Below are 21451 nucleotides of genomic sequence, written 5' to 3' on the forward strand. Positions count from 1 at the left end.
GGAATAACAAATTTACTAGTAATAATACAGAAAGATCCTGTTATGAACAATAATCCTCCACTCACGTATCTCAGTGGAGTGTTACCGAGGACAAAACATTGTACTAAGTTTCATGTTCAAAGTTCAAATGTCATGCCTTTAACTGATAAAATGTGGAAAACCATTTGTGAAATATAAAACATAACAGTTAATAGTATATTTCACAAATAAAGTGTATAAGTGTTTCTGCAAGTTTTCAAACGGTTATCTGTTACGATTATCAGTGTTAAAAACATATGAAATATGAAACATACGCATGTAAAACAAGTTTTGAGTACAATTATTCCTTGTACTTTGCTTGTATTCCCCCTGAAAATAGTGAAAAACATTGAAAAAGGGTAGGGTATGAACTCATCAGACGAGAAAACGAGTCGGTTTGGATGCTAGGCGTTGGTTCGGGGCTTGATAACGAGCGAGGTTCCTATGTAATATGAAAGGATATACAAATGTATCTAATTAGACTTTGAACCACTAATTAGACATGAATATGCACTCCAAGATGTGAAAACACTTCAATTCAAGTGTTAGGAGTGATCTGGGTAGCATCTAAGGGTGTGTAGGGCATAAATATGGAGTTTACTCTTCAAGAGTAAACTCCTTGAGGAGTTTACAGCCCATTGACCATATCCCCATGAGTTTACGGTCGTAAACTCATGGATGGTGGGTTCTTGGATGCCAAATGGTCAAACAATGCACACGGGAAGTTCTAGGGTTGATTCCATGGCTTAGGAAGTGACCGGGACTTGAAATGGCCTTGGGAAATGAGTTTAAGGTCTAAGGAGATGTTCTTGGGGAGTTTACTACCTTAAAATCATGAGTTTGCAACCGTAAACTCATGTTTGTCCATGAATCAAGGGCCTTGGTGGTTGTAATTCAATCACATGTGATTCTAAGTCCAAAACCAAGCCATTCAAGGGTTTTAAGGCACCTTAACACCCTTTGGGGACGGCCTAAGGAGGTGGGTTTATGGTCCAAGAATGTTCTTGGGCCGTAAACTCAAGTTTGATGCATTTGAGGATGTTTTGGTGCATCACATGAAGGTTTATGAGGTTCTACACTCCCATGGAAGCATTTTGAAGGTGTTTAAGGGCATTTTGACTCATTAAAATGGATTTATGGTCTAAGGAGATGAGTTTACGGTCTAAGAATTTTCTTGGACTGTAAACTCAAGTTTGTCCCATTTGTGTATGATTTGGTGCATTTCTTGAAGGGTTATAAGGTTCTATGCACTCATGGAAGTCCATTGGAGCTGTTTAGGGGCAAACTAACACCCAACAAGGTGTTTAAGGTCTATGAATGAGGGTTTACGGTCCAAGCATGCTCTTGGACCGTAAACTCATGTCCATGCCTCATTTGGTGCGATTTTGGGGTTCTAAGCTCATGCATGCAAGTTTCTAAGTCGAATCTAGGCCCTAGAAGTGTTTTGGAGGGGTTTTGAGGCTTCAAAACCCTTATATGAGGTGTTCACGGTTTTGGGAGGGTCCCCAAACTGTAAACACATGTTCATATGTGTTTTGGGTAATTCCAACATGAATTTGAATGATAAACAAGCTTAGAAACATGCTAGGATAGATTTCTTACCAAAACGAAGCTTGAAATGAGGTTTTTAGGCCAATTTCGAGTTCTAGAGAGAGAGTGTAGAGAGAGAAAGTTTTTAGAGAGCGGGAAAAAGCCTCAAAATGATGTCACTCAATCCCTTATGTAGGGGTTGAGTTTGTAGCCCGATGGAATTCTACCCGATACTGCCGTTATACGATGCTTTTGGTCGCACCCGATAAAGTTGTCGTATTTATGACTTAAATGAAAATAATAATTTTCCAAACAAATATGGAAAATATTTTAATGATTAAAACACATCCCGAAAATTACGAAACCAAAATAAAAGTTGCGATAAAATTAATTTAATGCAAATGGTTAACGGAACGAATTGAATACGACGGTTTTATTTGACGGGAATGGTTTTAGCGACGAAATAAATTACAGGTTGTCACACACACAATCCTATTCAACACTCCAAGACGAAAAAAATTGAACTAAGGTATCACTTCATCAAGGATCATATCTTAAAATGTAACATCGAACTTATCTTTATTCCGACACATGAAGAAATAGCCGATGTTTTCACCAAAGCACTTGATTCCACTAAACTTCATGAGATTTTAGAAATGTTAGGAACGATGAACCCTGACCTTCAATTTTAATTGAAAAGATGAATGGAGAGTGTCACACCCCCAAACTAGGAAGGCGGAAACGTCTGGGGGTGGATGACTTCATGAACAGTATCACAACATAATGTACAATAGTGATCAAAACAAACACAACCATCATAAATATAATTGAGAATATTACATTGTTTCCATGTATTGTATCTTTCAAAACCAATTACATTATGATGACAAAAATAAATAGTACGACGCCGTAACGTGCCATCCTCAAAAGCCTTGTGACTACCCGGTTAACAGTTTCCTGAGAATACAAGTAGTTTTGAAAAGTGTCAACAATTAAGTTAGTAAGTTCATAAGAGTTTTGTCTTGAAAACCCTAAGACCAAAAATGTATATGTATTTTTATACTTAAAATAGTATTATGTAGGTTTGTTATTATATAAAACAATTTGAATGCATGTTACCCCATAAACTAAATGTATTGTTGATTTCCCATGTGAGTTGTTACAACCATGCTAAAACCGAAGTTGTCCTGCTGCGATGTTCTTCAGGCGTCGGAATGGTAAGCATTTGCCACCCCAGACCTACCGGTCTAGCTGTAGCTAACAACTTAGGTGCGAGATTGTCAGTCTCGTATAGATCTATACACAAGTGTCATGCTCTCTTACCGAGATTCTGGTTATCATTCAGGACTTTCGTGTGTACTCTGGTAGGTACGATGAAGACTTTGTCTCACATAATTCTTTCAACAAGTTTACGTGTTAGTATAATGAAAACCCTTGTATGCGACACTTTTCCATAGCATTCACATAGTGTATAATAATTATATACTTTTATATAATTATATTGTCTTGTCCCCAAAATGTTATAATAGTGTTAATGACACATAAACTATATATATATATATATATATATATATATATATATATATATATATATATATATATATATATATATATATAGAGTCAATGTCAAATAAGAAGGAAAATTTTGATAGGAAGGTAAGAAATTTTTTATATGTATATTTTCTTAGCAAAAAAATGAAATAAATCATCAGATGATTCAAAAGTAAGATGATTCAAAAGAAAAAATTCCGAAAAGAACACCTTTATGATTCATTTTTAGGTAAATCAAGAAAAAAAATCACTTTTATAACAATTTTAGTGAATATCAACAAAATCATCATAAAAATGAATCATCGAAACGTTTTTCGGGATTTTTTTTGATGAATCACGTTATTAGTGACTCATTTAGTGATTCATTTGTTTTGTTCGCTAAAAAAATAAGTTGAAAAAAAATTTCTTACCTTCCTACCAAAAAAGATTTCGTACCGGATACATATATATATATATATATATATATATATATATATATATATATATATATATATATATATATATATATATATATATATATATATATATATATATATATATATATATGAGAGCGTTCAATCGAGAACATTTCTTATCGCGAGAACATTTGAGAACAAATTTGAAAAACACAAATTTTTTAATTAAATTTATAAAATAATATTCATATAAATCAAAAAATAATTACAAACAATTAAAAAACCCATTAACTAATACCGCTCGCCACCCAACCAACACCACCACCCACCACTAACCACCACCACCACCAACCACCACCCACCACCCATAACCACCCACCACCATCCACCATCACCACCCACCACCATTACCAACCAACCACCACCACCCCCACCCACCTCCACCACTAATCACCACCGCCTGCCACCACCACCCACAACCACTACCTACCACCTATCACCCCCACCCGCCACCACCACCCATCACTAACTATCACCCACCACCTACCACTCACCACCACCACCACCACTACCAACCACCACCCGCCACCATCACCACCACCACCTGCCACCACCACCCACCTCCACCACCCATCACCACCGCCCACCAACACCACTAACATCCATTACTTACCACCCATTACCACCACCCGCCACCACCCACCACCCACCCACCACAACCACTACCCACCACCAACCACCATCACTCATCACTACCCACCACCCACCACCACCCGTCACCCAACAAACACCACCCATCACTAACCACCACAACCCACCACCCATTACCACCCACCACCACTCGCCACCACCATCACCAGCTACCACCATCACCACCCAACCACCACCACCACCACCCACCTCTACCACTCATCACCACCGCCTGCCACCACCACCCACAACTACTACCTACAACCCACTACCACCACCAACCGCCACCCACCGCCACCACCACCCATCACTAACAACCACCCACCACCCATCACTACCCACTACCCACTACCCACCACCACCATCACCACCTAACCACCACCACCCGCCACAACCACCCACCTCCACCACCACCGCCCACCACCTATCACCACCGCCCACCACCACCACCACCAACCATTACCTACCACCCATTACCACTACCCGCCACTACCACCCATCACTACCCACCACCACCAACCACTATCCACCACCACCCGCCACCACCTACTACCTACCCACCACAACCACCACCCACCACCACCAACCCTCACCACCCATCACCACCCACCACCGCCCGCCACCCAACCACCACCACCCATCATTAACCACCACCACCCACCACCACCATCACCACCCAACCACCACCACCACCCACATCCACCACCCATCACCACCGTTTGCCACCACCACCCATAACCACTACTTACCGGCCATCACCACCACCCGCCACCACCACCACCCATCACTACCCATCCCCACCAACCACCACCCACCTCCACCACCCACCACCACCACCCATCACTAACCACCACCCACCACCCATCACTACCCACTACCACCATCACCACCCAACCACTACCACCCACCACAACCACCCACTTCCACCACCCATCACCACCGCCCACCACCACCACCACCAACTATTACCTACCACCCATCACCACCACCCGCTACTACCACCCATTACTACCTACTACCACCAACCACTACCCACCACTCATTACTACCCACCACCACCACCCACCACCCACCTACCACAACCATCACCCACCATCACAACCACCATCACTCATCACTACCCACCACCACCCATCACTACCTACCACCCACCACCACCCGACACCACCATCACCACCCACCGTCATTACCACCCGCCACCACCACCCACACACACCCACTAAAACCACCACCCATCACTATCACCACCACTTGCAACCACGCACCACTACCCATCACCACATAGCACCACCACCTATCACCCCCACCCCCACCTACAAAGATTTGTTATTGTATTTTTGATTCATTAGTTTTTCTCGTGTATATAATCACATGTGATTATATGTATCGAGTCACATGTGATTATATGTATCGAATCATATATGATTTATATGTTATTAAATACATATAATCACATGTGATTAAATATACGTGAAAAACTAGTGACTAGAGAATGCAAAAATGAATATTGTCCATGTAAATCGTATATGATTAGATGCATATAATTACACATGATTATATGTATTTAATAAAATATTACTTACTTAGGCCGTATTCATTTTCGTGTTTTCGATTTAATAATTGACATCGTGCATTACATCACATGTGATTATATATATTTAATCACATATGGTTTACATGGAAAATATTTGTTTTCACGTGTTGATTCAATAGTTGTTCTTATATACTTAATCACATGTGATTATATTTATTTAATCACATATATTCTTATGTAAAATATTTATTCTTGCGTCGATTCAATAATTGTTCTAATATATTTAATCACATATGATTATATTTATTTAATCACATGTGATTTATGTAGACTAGTTTCATTAGTTCTTTCTCAATTCAATAGTCGTAGTCATGTACTTAATCACATGTGATTATACGTATCAAATCGCATATGATTTATGTTGATAATATTCATTATTCAATATTTTTTTCTTATGTATTTAATCATATGTGATTGTATGTATTAATCTATGATTAATGTGGAAAAAGAAAAACTATTTAATCAAAAACGAGAAAATGAATCTTGTGTACAGAAATCATATGTGACAAAATGTACAAGAACAACTATTGAACAAGAATGTGAAAATGAATATTGTCCATATAAATCATATCTAATTAGATACATATAATCTCATGTAATTAAGCACACAAGAACAACAACTGAATCGAGAACGCAAAATAAATATTTTCCACATAAATTATATGTGATTAGATACATATAATCACATGTGATTATATGCATTTAATCACATATGATTTATGTGGATAATATTTATCTTTGTGTTCTCGATTCACTAGTTGGTTTTGTGTATATAATCATATGTGATTATATGTATCTAATAACATATGATTTATGTAGACATCATTATTTTTTATCCGTATAATCATATGTGACTAGATACATATAATCACATATGATTATACGTATTTAATCACATATGATTATAGTGGACAAAGAACAATTATTGAATCGAGAATGTGACAATGAATCTTATCCACATAAATCATATATGATTGGATAAATATAATCACATGTGATTATATGTATTTAATCAGATATGATTTATGTAGACAATATTTATTTTTGCGGCTTAGACTGAATAATTTCTTTTGTGTAATTAATCACATGTGATTATATGTATATAATCACATATGATTTGAGGTGGACAAGATTCAATTTTTCCTTCTCGATTCAATAGTTGGGCTCATGTACTTAATTACATACAATTATACATATAATCACATGTGATAAATTACATGAGAACGATTATTGAATCGACAAAGGAAAAATGAATTATGTCCACATAAATCATATGTGATTAGACATGTGATTATATGTATTTAATCACATATGATTAATTTGGATAAAGATTTGTTTTTGCTTTCTTGGTTCAATATTTGGATAAAGATTCGTTTTCGTATTTTCTATTCAATAATTTTTCTCATGTATTTATTAATATATGATTATATGTATTTAATCACATATGATTTAATATTTGTTCTAGTGTATATAATCACATGTGATTATATGTATCTAATCACATATGATTTATACGGACAATATTCTTTTTGTTCATATAAATCATATGTGATTAGATACATATAATCGCATGTGATTAGATACATTTAATCATATATGATTAAAGTTGAGAAAAACAATAATTGAATCGAGAACATGATAACGAATCTTGTCTACATAAATCATATGTGATGGGATATATATAATCACATATGATTATATGTATATAACCACATATGATTTGAGGTGGACAAGATTCATTTTTGCCTTCTCGATTCAATAGTTGTGCTCATGTACTTAATCACATACGATTATACATATAATCACATGTGATAAAATACATTAGAACAACTATTGAATCGACAAAACAAAAATGAATTGTGTCCATATAAATCATATGTGATTAGATTCATATAATCACACGTGATTAGATATATTTAATCACATATGATTAATTTGGATAAAGATTTGTTTTTGTGTTTTTGGTTCAATATTTGTTGTCGTGTATATAATCACATATGATTGTATGTATCTAATCACATATGATTTATATAAACAAGATTCGTTTTCATATTTTCCATTCAATAGTTTTTCTCATGTATTTAATCACATCTAATTATATGTATTTAACAACACATAGTTAGTGTGATTGTGTGAACAAAGATTTGTTTCCGTGTTTTTGATTCAATGGTTGTTCTCATATATATAATCACATGTGATCTTATGTGTCAAATCACATATGATTTATATAGACACAATTATTTTTTGACCATATAAATTATATGTAATTAGATACATAAAATCACATGTGATTAGATGTATTTAGTCACATATGATTAAAGTTGACAAAGAACAATTATTGAATCGAGAGCGCAATAATAAATCTTGTCCACATAAATCATATGCGATTCAATAGTTGTTCCCGTGTATTTAAATACATACAATCACATAAATCATATGTGATTATATGAATTTTAATCACATAAATCATATATGATTAGATACATATAATCACATGTGTGACAACCCGAAATTCCCGTTCTGTACAAACATATCAATTCAATAGATGATATAACAGTCACAGTTAATTTTCAGACTTTTCCGTTTAAGTTTGAATACGTTAGGGTTTATACTTCAGGAGATATTAGGAGAGTGGATGCACTAGGGTTTTGTGCAACACTGTTATTCCAACACTCTAATATATTAGAGATCATATCGGGAATAAAAATATTTTATTTCAAAAATATCTCAGGACTATAAATAGAATTCTAAACCAAATTCATTCATTATTCACATTTCCGACTAGAGAAAAGCCATTTTCTCTCTGACGGATCTTCGGGTTTTTATCCCAAAACGTGAGTACCCCTTTCTAGTAGTGTTAGAAAGACTTATATGTGTTTATAACATGATTTAGAAGGCTAAATCATGAGATCTAGGAGTTTACAACCCAAGGTGTTCTTGGGCGGTAAACTCCCGAAACGAAGCCAAAACCGACCCTTTTGTTATGCTAAAGCTTTAGATTATTATGTATGCATGTTAGGGACAAGAAAACATCCACAAATCACCCAAGTTTGGGGAGTTCACGGCCAAAGAGATTCATAGGCCGTAAACTCCCTTTTCACACTCAAAATGGTGTTTTAAGGCCTCTAAAACCTTAAGGCTTTTATCTAAGACTAGTACCCACTTGTTGTAAGCCTTAAACACATCAAAGAACACAATCAAAAGAGAGTTTACGGCCCAAGAGTATATAGGGCCGTAAACTCCATAGAAATGGACAAAAGGGTGTTTTCAAGACACCTAATGCCCTATACCTCTTCATGGAATTGTTTCCCACATAATTGAAGGACCAAACTACATAAAAATCACTCATCAAGGTGAGTTTACGGCCAAGGGAATGCTCTTGGGCCGTAAACTCAAAGGAATGGCACCAAAGTGTGCCTAAGGTCCTCATTTGCTTTAAACAATTACCTAGAACCTATCCTTCAAATGCAAGAGGTTTGAAATCAACCAAAACCCAACATACTTAGAGTTTATGGTTGTAAACTCTAAGGGAAATGGCCTTATGGCCGTGAACTCCTAATTGGAGTATTTCTAGACCTTAAACCCCTTCAAGAATTAAACCACCAAGTTGTAATAATTCTAGAAGCCATTTGGAACTTCTAAACACACAAAACACCCATGGTTGGGAGTTTAAGGCCGTAAACTCAAAGAGTTTACAACCTTAAACTCCATGTGTGTTAGTATATGAGGAGTAAACTCATATATGGGGTCCTTTGGAACCCTAAACACAAGTACCTAGTCCCACAATAGCTTAGATGCAATCCTTAGGGCTTAAAACACTTATATAAAGTGTTTATTATGTCTAGGATGCCTTAACATTATCAATTAGTCCTTTGAGTCTAACTGAGTACATATATGTGTGATTATATGTTCATTAGGATCGTAGTGGGTACACAAGTCCTCGCTTGACACCTAGCCATCCTATACCGTTCAGTTCATTCCAATCACCAACTACAGGTGAGTTCATACCCCTAATCAATGTTTTAAATGATTTTAAATGTTTTATGCGGGGGGGGGGGGGGGGGGGGGATACAAGTAGAAAACAACATGTTATTAAATCATCTACATGTATTTTATAACTGTGTTTTCATTCAACATAATTTCACATACTACAAAATGTGATGCATGAAATGGTTTTGATCTTTAAAATTACTTTGTTATCAAATGTAATGATTTTGACATGTTTATCAAAATGACATCAAGTCACCATTTTGTTGTTCAAACCCTTGGATGTCTTACAAAACCATTTTACCCCTTTCACTTAGTTTTCCACACTCCTGATTAGTAAGAGTGTATAAATCTACTTGAACAACCAATTACATTTCAGTAAATTATCATAGGGATAGTTAGAGGATAACAAAACATTATTCCTATTACAAGGAATCACACAAGAGTCAGTTCATTCATGAGTCTTTACTAGTACCTTACCTGATACATGAGTACCTTTATATATGCTTACATGATACATGAATACATTACATGAGTACCTTTACGTAGATACATTACCTGTGTATACTTATTTGAATATTCGTATCTCGAATTTCGAGGATGATTTATTAGTATCTTCTATGTAAATTATCCTGCTTATCCCCAGTACCTCGGGATATCTAGACAAGACCTTATCCCTAGTACATCGGGATATCTAAACAGGACCTTATCCCTAGTACCTCGGGATATATATACGGGACTAACCATTCCGGAACTCAACTGTTAGCAACAGTGAATAATGAACATCTACGGATGCCTAAGGTTATTACTTATATTAGGATTCAATTACGGGACTAACCCTTCCTCCACCCTGCTGCTGCTACAGAGGGCAATTGGACAATCTTCGGATGTTCATTAGGTTATATATATATATATATATATATATATATATATATATATATATATATATATATATATATATATATATATATATATATATATATATATATATATATATTGGTTAGCCCCAGTACCACGGGATAAAAACCACTTTAGTACCCTTTTCCTACTCACTTCATTTTGTGATAGGTTATACTTTTCGCTTCGTGCGATGTCGTGTTACTCCTAGTACCCAGCGACAACACTTACAGTAGTACATTTTCCTGTTTACTTTATTTTGTGATACACTCACATAAACGATGAGTTAGACTAAGCACTTCTAGTACTAGTCAAAACAAAGGAAAAACTATCTTTTTACAAACAAAACATTCGGGTCTTGGTAGAAGACTACATCTCAAACTGATAGGAAATAAGGGATTTTCTAGGGTTTTCATACTTACATTAACATTTTCATTTAACCATTTACATGGCATTCATAATAGATTTTCACAAAACAAGGCAATGACACTTAAATACTTATGAATTCACTAGCTTTAAAGCTGATACCCTCTTTCAAAATAACTTGTATTCTCAGGTTATCAGTAGACAGGTATGGTGATCGGGTTTTGAGAAGACGGAGCAGACAAGACTCGTCTTTTATTTGGACTGTTTATTTTTGGTGTCTTATTACAATGAAAGAACACATATGTATTAAAACTTTACTTATAATGCAATGGGTGATGTTGTTATTTGTTTATTATATTACACTGTTGTGATACTGTTCATGACGTCCTCCACCCCTGAACGTTTTCGCCGTTCGTGGTTTTGGGGTGTGACAACATGTGATTATATTTTATGTGGACAAGATTCATTTTCATATTTTCAATTCAAGTGTTGGTCTATTGTATTTAATCACATATGATTATATGTGATTACATATATATATATATATATATATATATATATATATATATATATATATATATATATATATATATATATATATATATAGTCAATATGATTGTATGTGGTTAGAATAAAATTTTATTTCTCTATTATTTATTTGTGTTCTTGTGTATATAATCACGTGTGATTATATATATCTAACCACACATGATTTATATTGATGCAATTTGTTTTTGCGGTCTCGATTCAATAGTTATTTCTCGTATATTTAAACATATTTTATTATATATATATATATATATATATATATATATATATATATATATATATATATATATATATATATATATATATATATATATATATATATATATATATATAAAACCACATATGATTAACATACGATGTTGAAACAAGCTCATGTATATGAACCATATTCTTTATTTGATATAGAATAATGACAAAAACGGTCATTATGATTTGCGAATTTTATAATGTTTAGTCGAAAATTGAAAACTTTTTAAGTTTTGGTTCAATATTTATGTTATTTTTTATTTTAATATTTATTTTTAGTTTTCATATTATTTCTAATCATTATTTGAAGTTTTAAAGGACATAAGAAAAATCAATTTTGTAACAAAAAATTTAATAATCATAAAAAAAACACAAAGGCGTTTGTTTGTTTTTTGTTTGTTTTTTTGTTTTTTGTTTTTTTATTTTGTTTTGTTTTGTTTTGTTTTTTTTTTTTTTTGTTTTTTTTTGTTTTTTTTTGTTTTGTAATTTACTCTTGCATGTATTAAAAGTAACTAAAACATAAATGACGTTTTTTTGTAAAGCAAATTGAAGATCCATAATTCTATAATTCCATATAATATGGTCCCCTCTTACACTTGATGGTTTAGATAAACTTTTGAAAACATTTGTATAAATGTTTAAAGATGTTAGTTAATGTTATTGCACCAAAAATGGGGGAGCTGATGCCTCCGCTTTACGTATAAGTTATCTAATTTTTACAGCCCATTAGCATTAGCCCGAAAGTTATCTAATTTTTATACCGCCCAAATAAAATTAAGGGTTTAGGTTATTTTTAGTCACTTAACTTTTGGTTTTGTGTTCATTTGATCACTTAATTCTTTTTAAGTTTTAAAAGGTCATCGAACTTTTGACTTTGTGCTTATTTAGTCACTTAATTTTTGTTTTTTCACATTTAGTCACCTAACTTTTAAAATTATATTCATTTAGTCACTAAACTTTTAATTTCTTTTTAAAAGTTTAGTGACTAAATGAGCACAATTTTAAAAAGTTAGGTGACTAAATGAGTACAAATCTAAAAGTTAGGTGATTAAATGTGACCAAACCAAAAGTTAAGTGACTAAATGATCACAAAATCAAAAGTTTGATGACCTTTTAAAACTTAAAAATAGTTAAGTGACTAAATGAGTACAAAACCAAAAGTTAAGTGACAAAAAATGACCTAAACCCTAAAATGTAACCTAAATCTTGAAAAGTCAAAATAGAGAATTGTCTTACCAAACGAATTTCCAAAGCAGACGACTGGCTAACTCCTCCGGCGACATCTTCTTCTTCGGTGACTCCCTCCTCCAGCAAAGCTTTCTTCTCCGGCGAAGTTGAAGATTCAAATCCTCTAGATTGCACCCGATTTCTACTAGCAAAAACAATGATAAAAGAGCAAATGTCGTCACTGTGGTTGAAGTTGTAGCGTTATCGTTTACTTTCTATCCTTGCTATCATCTTCAGATGATAAATCAAGTAGTCTTCTGCCTTTTCCGGTGAAAAATTGAATGAAGGCTTGCAAAAAGGTTCAGGTACGAGTTTATGTTTCAGAAATGGTTTATGAGTTTGTTGTTGGAAGTGAGGCCTCACCAGGACTCACTATCGTTGGTAGTTTCGAGCGACGACCAGGTGGCTGAGGCCATGATTTTTGCAGATCCTTTTCTGGTTTGCTCACTAATTTCTTCTACTCTTCACTCAAACAGAGTGAGATGAGGGAAATGACGGTACGTGAAGATGTAGAGGAGGTGGTATGTGAAGGGCGGAGATCACAATAAGCAGACCTGGAGATCGGGAAATGATATTGGGAAACCAAACAGATCCACAATAAGCAGACCTGGAGATCGGGAAATGATATCGGGAAACCAAACAAATCCACAATATGCAGACCTGGAGATCGGGAAATGATATCGGGAATCCACAATAAGCAGACCTGGAGATCGGGAAATGATATCGGGAAACCAAACAGATCCACAATAAGTAGACCTGGAGATCGGGAAATGATATCGGGAAACCAAACAGATCCAAAGAGAGTGAAGAAGCAGATCAATGATTTCGACGAAATTAGTGTGGTTTCGACATCATTACGGTAATTCCAGTGACGTTAAGGTAGTTCCGACGACGTTAGGGTGGTTCCAACGTCATTACGGTGGAGGTCCGTTGATGGTGACGGTGGTCTCAAAAGATATGTAGAGAGAGAATGATGAGATAGATATGTAGAGAGAGAAAATAAAAGAGGTATGGAGAGAGAGAAATATAAGAGGGATATGTACCGAGAGTCTCAAAAATGTTCTCACGGGAAAAATGTTCTGATTGGAATATATATATATATATATATATATATATATATATATATATATATATATATATATATAAGGTAACGTGTTTTAGATGTTTATAAATAACATATATTATACATCTAATATAAATATATGAACTTTTAGTATGATAAAGTCAGTTTTCTAGTTTTTTACTTTCTTTTCGTCACCAAACGGTAAATATTGAATTATGAACTTTGTAAAAAAAAAATTTTCCACCTTTTTTGACATTTAAGTCATGTTAACCTTATATGAATAAAACAACATATTTTAGGTCAAATCTCACAAAAATGGTACCATAACCTGGTTATGACCATTTTTGTTAGAAAACCTTATTTTTTATAGAAAATAATAGATTTTTAAGGTTTCCTTTTGTAAAACCAAATCCTTGGTATTTATAACTAGTTTCATAACATATGTCCAAAATAACATATTTTGATTTATATCCCATAAAAATAGAGTAATAACTTGGTTTTAACCATTTTTGCTAGAAAAGTCATATTATGTTAATAAAAACCCTAGTTTTTATAGTTTTGTTTTTATGACTTTCCTTAAGAACATATATCATGCTTATACTCATTTTTCATATATTTCTATTTTAAACAACATACCACACACAAATGTTCATAATACTAGGTAATAAAATTATTTCATGTCGATAACACTTTTACACAACATAAAGATAAAACATCTATATCAACTTCTATTATTATACAATTTTACTTGTACTTCCCCTTAAAACTTGGATAAAAACGAAAATAAGGGGTATGAGCTCACATTGAGTGTTTTTCTTGGTGGATAAAGATGTGAAGATGAATGATTTCAAGCTAAGAACACTTAAAGACACTTGAAGAACACTTGAAGGTCGAAATATCCTATGGATATTAGCACATTTTAATGTGTGTAATTGTAACAAAACTAGTATATATGTGTATAAAACACAAGATTAGTAAGGAAAAACTTACCAAAAGATCAAGAACCAAATTATGGAGATTAATCACCATTCAAATCACTAAAAGTTTTAATTTTTATATAAATTTTTACTTCCATGAGGCTGTTTGTAAAATCTTGTCAGACTTTCTTTCTCGCTGACATTATCAAACAACCTTAATCTTACATGGTAATAACACAAACTTATTTTTGAGTTTTGACATTATAATTTTTTGTTTTTATAAATTTTTTATTTTGTAAGGAGCCAAGAGGGTTTGGATTTGTTCAATTTCTTGATCCTGCTGAAGCTAAATATCAAATGGATGGTCAGATTCTTATGGGAAGACATCTGACTGTTGTGTTTGCTGAAGAGAACAGAAAGAAGCCTACTGATATGAGGCAAAGAGAAAGGAGGTAAATTTACTTCCTTATTATTAGATTATGGAATCAGAATGTAATCCATTCCTTGACTGATTCCATTCCGAGGTTTTAACAGTTTTTATTATTTCAGAGACAGATCCGGACGTCCTAATGATCGCAGGCGGTCACCTCCACCGCGCTACTCCCGCTCACCACCGCCACGCTACGCTCGTTCCCGCTCCCACAGCCGCGAATACTCCCCTCCTCCAAAGCGAAAGCAACACGCGAGGTAATAAATTAAAAAAAATATATCTTTTATAATTTATATAATCTTGTATTATTCACAAGGGTATTTTGGTAATTTTCTCATTTAACAATTTGGTTATATAGGTCGATTTCTCCTCGAGAGAAAAGACATATTCGAGAAAGGTTATACTCACAATCTCCGGTGAGACCCCGATCACCGCCTTATGATGGGCCGCCAAGGAGCCGGAGCCGGAGCCCGCCCGTTGAGTGGTCACCGCCGCCCTACAACGGGTCGAGGAGCCCGAGCCGTAGCCCTGTAAGGGACCGGGACCAGCGCGGTGCACCCAGGGACCGGGGCCGGAGTCCTGTGGCTAGTGGTGGATACTCGAGGGGTGAAGCCGATGTGGATGTTTCTCCTAGCCCTTGAGAGGTGAGTAGTTTTGTTAAACATTGTTGGTTGGTAGACAATGTACTTTATGATGAGATGTTATTGTTCTTAATTGTTCTACTACTACTTTATGAAATGTTTTGTTGATTGCTTATTTTTAACTCAATAACTACTTTTTGATAAAGTGCTTATTATGGCCTTTTGAGAGTAGTTAAAAATTATTTTTGAGAGTGTTTTTGGTTTTACCAAACATCCGACATTTTGTTTTTGAACGTCGATAAATATTTTTCTAACTTGATATCAAACAATAGGAAACAATTTTTTTTTAATTTTTTTTTTCCATTGTAAATGCTTGTCCTTCCAAAAGTTATTTGTAACCTTTTGGGACACACTTTTTTAATTAAACGTGATAACACTATTAAGTCCGTTTAGAATGACAAGTGCGTCTTTGTCTTTTCCGTTATTTGTATCTTTTTGTTGAAAGAGACCTTAGAAACTTAGAATCAACCAAATTACTTATATGAGTTCAAATCAAGTCTTAATTATCCTAAATTTTTGAGCTTCATCATTGCAAGTGCCAACAAAACGTGGTTGTGTGTTGTTTCGCTTCACCATCCACGGATGAAGACAACAAATCGGCGGAGGAGAGAGAAACTAACAGTCGTATGCTTGACTGTTTTATTGATTTTTAATTTTCTTTTTATTAAGCTTTTAAATTTTAATAACATCTTACATCTTTTACCTATAAATACTACACATTTTAACTATATTTTACACTTCTAAAGCAGTCTACTTTCTTTATTTATTCTTCAAAAATGGACCCAAACCAAAATATCCATCCACTCTAAATACCCCAAACAATCTAAGTGATTATCAAACTTACATGCAATTGTTGAACTCTCCAATCCAACAATCTTTATTTACTAACCTTGCATACGACCCATAATTGTACCAACATAACTACAACAACAATTAATTTAACTCCAATTTTAAGGTTTTCAACTTTCTCAACAATTCCAAACACAGTCATCTCAAGTTTATTATCTCAACCCCAAATTGTAAACCTCGACAATGACGACGAACAGGTCCAAAAAGCACCACAACCATCTCGAAGAAGGCAACCAAAAGCAAAAGGGAAAAAAAGCAGTGGCTTGGAACAAAGAAGAGGAGGAAACTTTAGCGAAAGTTTGGATTTTCATATCGTGTGACTCAAGAAGAGGCAACGCACAATCCAGAGAAAGTTTTTGGAATCATGTTTTGGATCACTTTCAAGCGCTACTACGAAGGCAAGCAGATCGGTCGTACGATGCAGTTAACGGAAAATGGTGTGATCTACGGGCGAGTTGCACAAAGTTTAATGACATATTTGAGAATCTAAAAAATATACAGAAAGGTGGTTGCAACGACTTCAAAATTTTTTCAACTGTGTGCTACCAATTTATAGTTACCAACAATGGTAAACCATTCGGTCACCAAAAAATGTGGGAAGTTTGTTGTAAGGGTCCAAAATGAGTCTTTAATCTGGAGACGTTGCATTCAGACTCGACCAAGACTCGACCACCGGCTCCAACAAAAGACCAAGAACTTCCGATTCGGACGTGGGTTTTGGCCTAGACCTCAATGATGAATTCGAGGTTGCCGAGGTAGAGGGTCCACCGGAAGTCCAACTTCGTCGACCACTAGGAAGGGACGAAGCAAAACGGACGGCGTATTCAAGCGGAAAAGCAACCGCAACTAACGACGACGGGCTTGTGGAATCCATAAATAAAACTTTAAGTATTCTTGAAAAAATACCAATCAACGGAGGAAGCTCATACGGTAAATCGTTCTTACCGATCTTCAAATTATAAACACAAAGCCTCAATCGGATCTCGACCTGAAAAATCTAACGATATTTCTAAAAATCCAAAAACATGTCCGCGATAAATATGAAAATTAGGTTTTAATATTTATGTTTTAGTTGGTATGCTTGATGTTTTTTAAGTAATTTAGGATTTTATTTTATTTTTATGTTTTTTAAGTATTTTAGGATTTAAATTTGTGTGTTTTAAATTAATGTAATGTGTTTTTAATTTAATGTGTGTTTTTATTTGAATTATATTTTTATTTTAATCTAATAATGTCAAAAAAAGAAAAAAAAAACTGTTGTCGAGTGGTAACCATTTCCGAGAGCTAGTGGTTTGGTAGTGAAGCTGACATGATGCTGAGATGACATCACTTTTTGAATAGGTTGGGTGTGACCGTATCTCTTATCCTTAATAAACATTCATTTACAATAAATTTATTAGAGGTATTCACATTGATCTTCCTCTTTTTTTTTTTTTTTTTTTTTTTTTTCGTTCACTTATATTTTTCTCATAAATAAACTTAGAGCATCCACAATGAGGAGTTTAATGAAAAAGTTGAATGATTTGTCATGCCTACTTGTCATTCAATGGATACAACTCCACCATTGTGAAATGCCACCTTGGCATTTAATAGATTTGAAGTTCAATGACCATTGAATTCTTCAATGGGAAAAAGGAAAGTATTTAAATCTTTAAATAAATATTATTTTAATATGTTCCATTGAACTTGTAAAGTTTAATGCCTTGTGGATGCCCTTAGGAGTAATGATCTTATCCCAATCTTCGCACTTTCTTAGTTTTTCTGTCGTTAAATTAGACTCGCGCATATTTGATAATGTGTAGTTCATGTCAAGTATGTTATTTTATATCTTTTTATGTCTTGATGAGACAGTATTTTTCTAGTTCGCATGTTATTAAAGTCGTATTATCTAGGAGTTAATTAAAGATTATCTTATATCTTATTTAAAGTTACATTCTCATCACATCAATTATATTATTTGTTGCGCTTCTAAGTTTAATAATCATCTAAGAGTGATTGTACCGGGACAACTGGACAAAAACTTAAAGTAGAAACCAATGTATATTACCAAAGCAACAAGGCAAAAATTTTCAACACAAAATGTATAAACTGATTAACAGATAATATCGACCTTTGCTTAAATCTCTACTACCTAACAAAAATCCAAAAAACCATAAATCAGTTTTGATGGAATTCTAGTTCTTCTTCTTTCTTTTCTTTTTCTTTTTCTTTTTTTAGAGCTAGAAGCCACCCATTTCTTCATGCCAGGAACTGAAAAAAGGCTACCCCGATACATATGAACATATGCCCATCCATCTTCCCAACCAACAAGATTGACTTCATGGAAACCCCCGTTTTTGACTTTGTAAACAAACAACCGTTTCCCAACCTCGGCTGTTACTAAAATGTCTCCAGAAGTGTTCCAAAAACCTACAATCTCTATACATTGATAAGTAAGAGGTGGTTTGGAATCAAACTGACATTGGATCATCCATTGATCATTCTGCTTCAATACCCACAACTCCATGCTAAAGGAGTGGGTACTATTATACACTAATCCAATTTCACCATGCAAATCAACCAACATAGTTTCAACCCAATCGTCTCCTTTTTTTCTAGGAGGATCAATCAGCTCGAATTCCTCCTTCCTTATATCAAAACGTACCACTTTCTTTCTGTGATTGGGTGGTAATAGATCAAGAAACCCAAACCTTTCAGTATGCCTCATTTGTTTATAATGAAACCCTAACCAATGCAAACATGCATGTGCGAATGTACCCTTACCCTTCATGTGATAACGTGGGATTTGGGTTATCTCTCGCCATGAGTCAGTGCCCAAGACATGCACCATGGTATGCACTGTATACATTCTCTTCCCAATCTCCACCAAGGCTGAGGCCAACATCTTGAAAGTGTTGGTAGAAGCATCGAAACCAAGGCCACATGATTCCATTATCTTGATAGGTGGCAACTCATAACGTTGATTCCTTAGAGGATGGATCACAGACAGAGTGGTTGAAGGAAAGTCGGTGTCGCTGTACTCTGATAAATAGAGTAGCCCATTGCAAGAACCTCTAATGCTGTGTCTGTTATACTCATAGAACGGCGCCTTACATTCAAACTCCAAAACCGAGTCCTTTTTCGCCACATCTTTTTTGGATTTAGTGATACGAAAAAGAGTTAGAAGGTCGCAACCAGGATCAGGGTACACTCTCAACATGATCGGAATGGGTTCTTCTGCTACTCGATTCATCTGGATGATGGCAAGGTTAGGTTCATCGATATACTTACACCACTGTTTGCATACACACCGGAAACGATCCAAAGATTTGACCGGCATTCTTGACAGGATGTCGTAGATGAGGTCTGCCGGCAACTCATGACCCATGTCTGTCACTGTCTCTGTCGCTTTTTTGAAGGGTATCTAAGATACATGCGGTATATATAGGGCCGATCTGTTTGAATAAATATTATAACTCAAACCCTAAATGCATCATGTCGCCGATATTTATACTAAACATATCGACTAACCATATAGACTCAGGATTCTTTAAGATCACAAGAGATAAACATACATATATAGGTGAGATTTGATAACTAAATATCCTATAAAAATTTTCATTATAAGAAAAGTAAATTATGTAATATATCCTTCCTTCCTTCCTCTAACTCTTTATTTTTTTAAACAATTGATACTCGGTAACCATCGACTAACCTTATAGACTCAGGATTCTTTGAGATCATAAGAGATAAACATACATATATAGGTGAGATTTGATAACTAAATATCCTATAAAAAATTTCCTTAAAAGAAAAGTAAATTATGTAATATATCCTTCCTTCCTCTAACTCTTTATTTTTTTAAACAATTTATACTATTAAATAAATACATACGGTAACCATCCGTTCCGTGTTTGTCATTTATTTTGTTAGGTTAATATCATCATGACAAACTATTAGACATTAGTTTAAAAGCACTATAAGAAGAATATTGGGCTTTAGTAGCGATTCTATCTGAGAATCTCAGATGTTAAACTCTACCCTTCGATATTGTGCCTAATCTAACAACTGAAAACACGCATCGTACACAACAATACCAGCGACGACAATAGCAGCTACATATGTCATCGCTAATACTCGAAAAAAATATCGTGAATACTGATGGGTTTTTTGGTCATAAGACATCCTATGTTCTCATACAAACCCTAATGCTTGGATCTAGGTTTCTCTATTGTACATGCTTTGAATCCAAGACTATAAACCCTAATTCTAGCATGCAAGTAATCATATTAACATGTAATTAGGTTTAAGATCATCCCTTGATTGTTATGTAGCAATAACAATCCCAAATCTCCTTGTATTGACTTTGGAATGCTTAGAGTCACAAGTGTCACTCCTCTAATGGCTCACAAACACCATAAGCAAATGGAGAAGGTATAAAGAGAGAGGTGAGAGGTTAGAATTCGTATCTAGGACCTCTTGGGAAGGGATTCACGAATTCATGGCCCTAGGGGTGTTTATA

The 21451-nt window shown here is 34.7% G+C and overlaps 2 protein-coding genes across 2 annotated transcripts; one reads left to right on the forward strand and one right to left on the reverse strand.

Annotated features, from left to right (window-relative positions):
• The first annotated feature begins 13541 nt into the window (after positions 1-13541).
• On the forward strand, positions 13542-16101 carry LOC145029981 (serine/arginine-rich SC35-like splicing factor SCL30A). The gene is made up of 4 exons (XM_078978426.1): positions 13542-13571; positions 15331-15482; positions 15586-15717; positions 15819-16101. The coding sequence occupies exons 1-4, from the start codon at positions 13542-13544 to the stop codon at positions 16099-16101; spliced, it is 597 nt and encodes a 198-aa protein (XP_078834552.1).
• Positions 16102-19081: 2980 nt separating this feature from the next.
• Positions 19082-20317, reverse strand: LOC145029982 (F-box protein At2g23160-like). The gene has a single exon (XM_078978427.1). It carries the CDS (start codon positions 20315-20317, stop codon positions 19082-19084), a length of 1236 nt encoding a protein of 411 aa, XP_078834553.1.
• Positions 20318-21451: the final 1134 nt, after the last annotated feature.

Source organism: Lactuca saligna, chromosome 2 (genome assembly GCF_052625555.1).
Source record: "Lactuca saligna cultivar CGN05327 chromosome 2, ASM5262555v1, whole genome shotgun sequence".
Lineage (NCBI taxonomy): Eukaryota > Viridiplantae > Streptophyta > Magnoliopsida > Asterales > Asteraceae > Lactuca > Lactuca saligna.

Excerpts from the sequence above, each read along its gene's own strand:
- LOC145029981 (XM_078978426.1), top strand. The coding sequence starts at position 13,542 with ATGACGGTACGTGAAGATGTAGAGGAGGTG. Across the intron at positions 13,572-15,330 it reads GTGAAGATGTAGAGGAGGTG|GAGCCAAGAGGGTTTGGATT; the intron begins GTATGTGAAGGG and ends TTATTTTGTAAG. Across the intron at positions 15,483-15,585 it reads ATGAGGCAAAGAGAAAGGAG|ATCCGGACGTCCTAATGATC; the intron begins GTAAATTTACTT and ends TTTCAGAGACAG.
- LOC145029982 (XM_078978427.1), bottom strand. The coding sequence starts at position 20,317 with ATGGGTCATGAGTTGCCGGCAGACCTCATCTACGACATCCTGTCAAGA.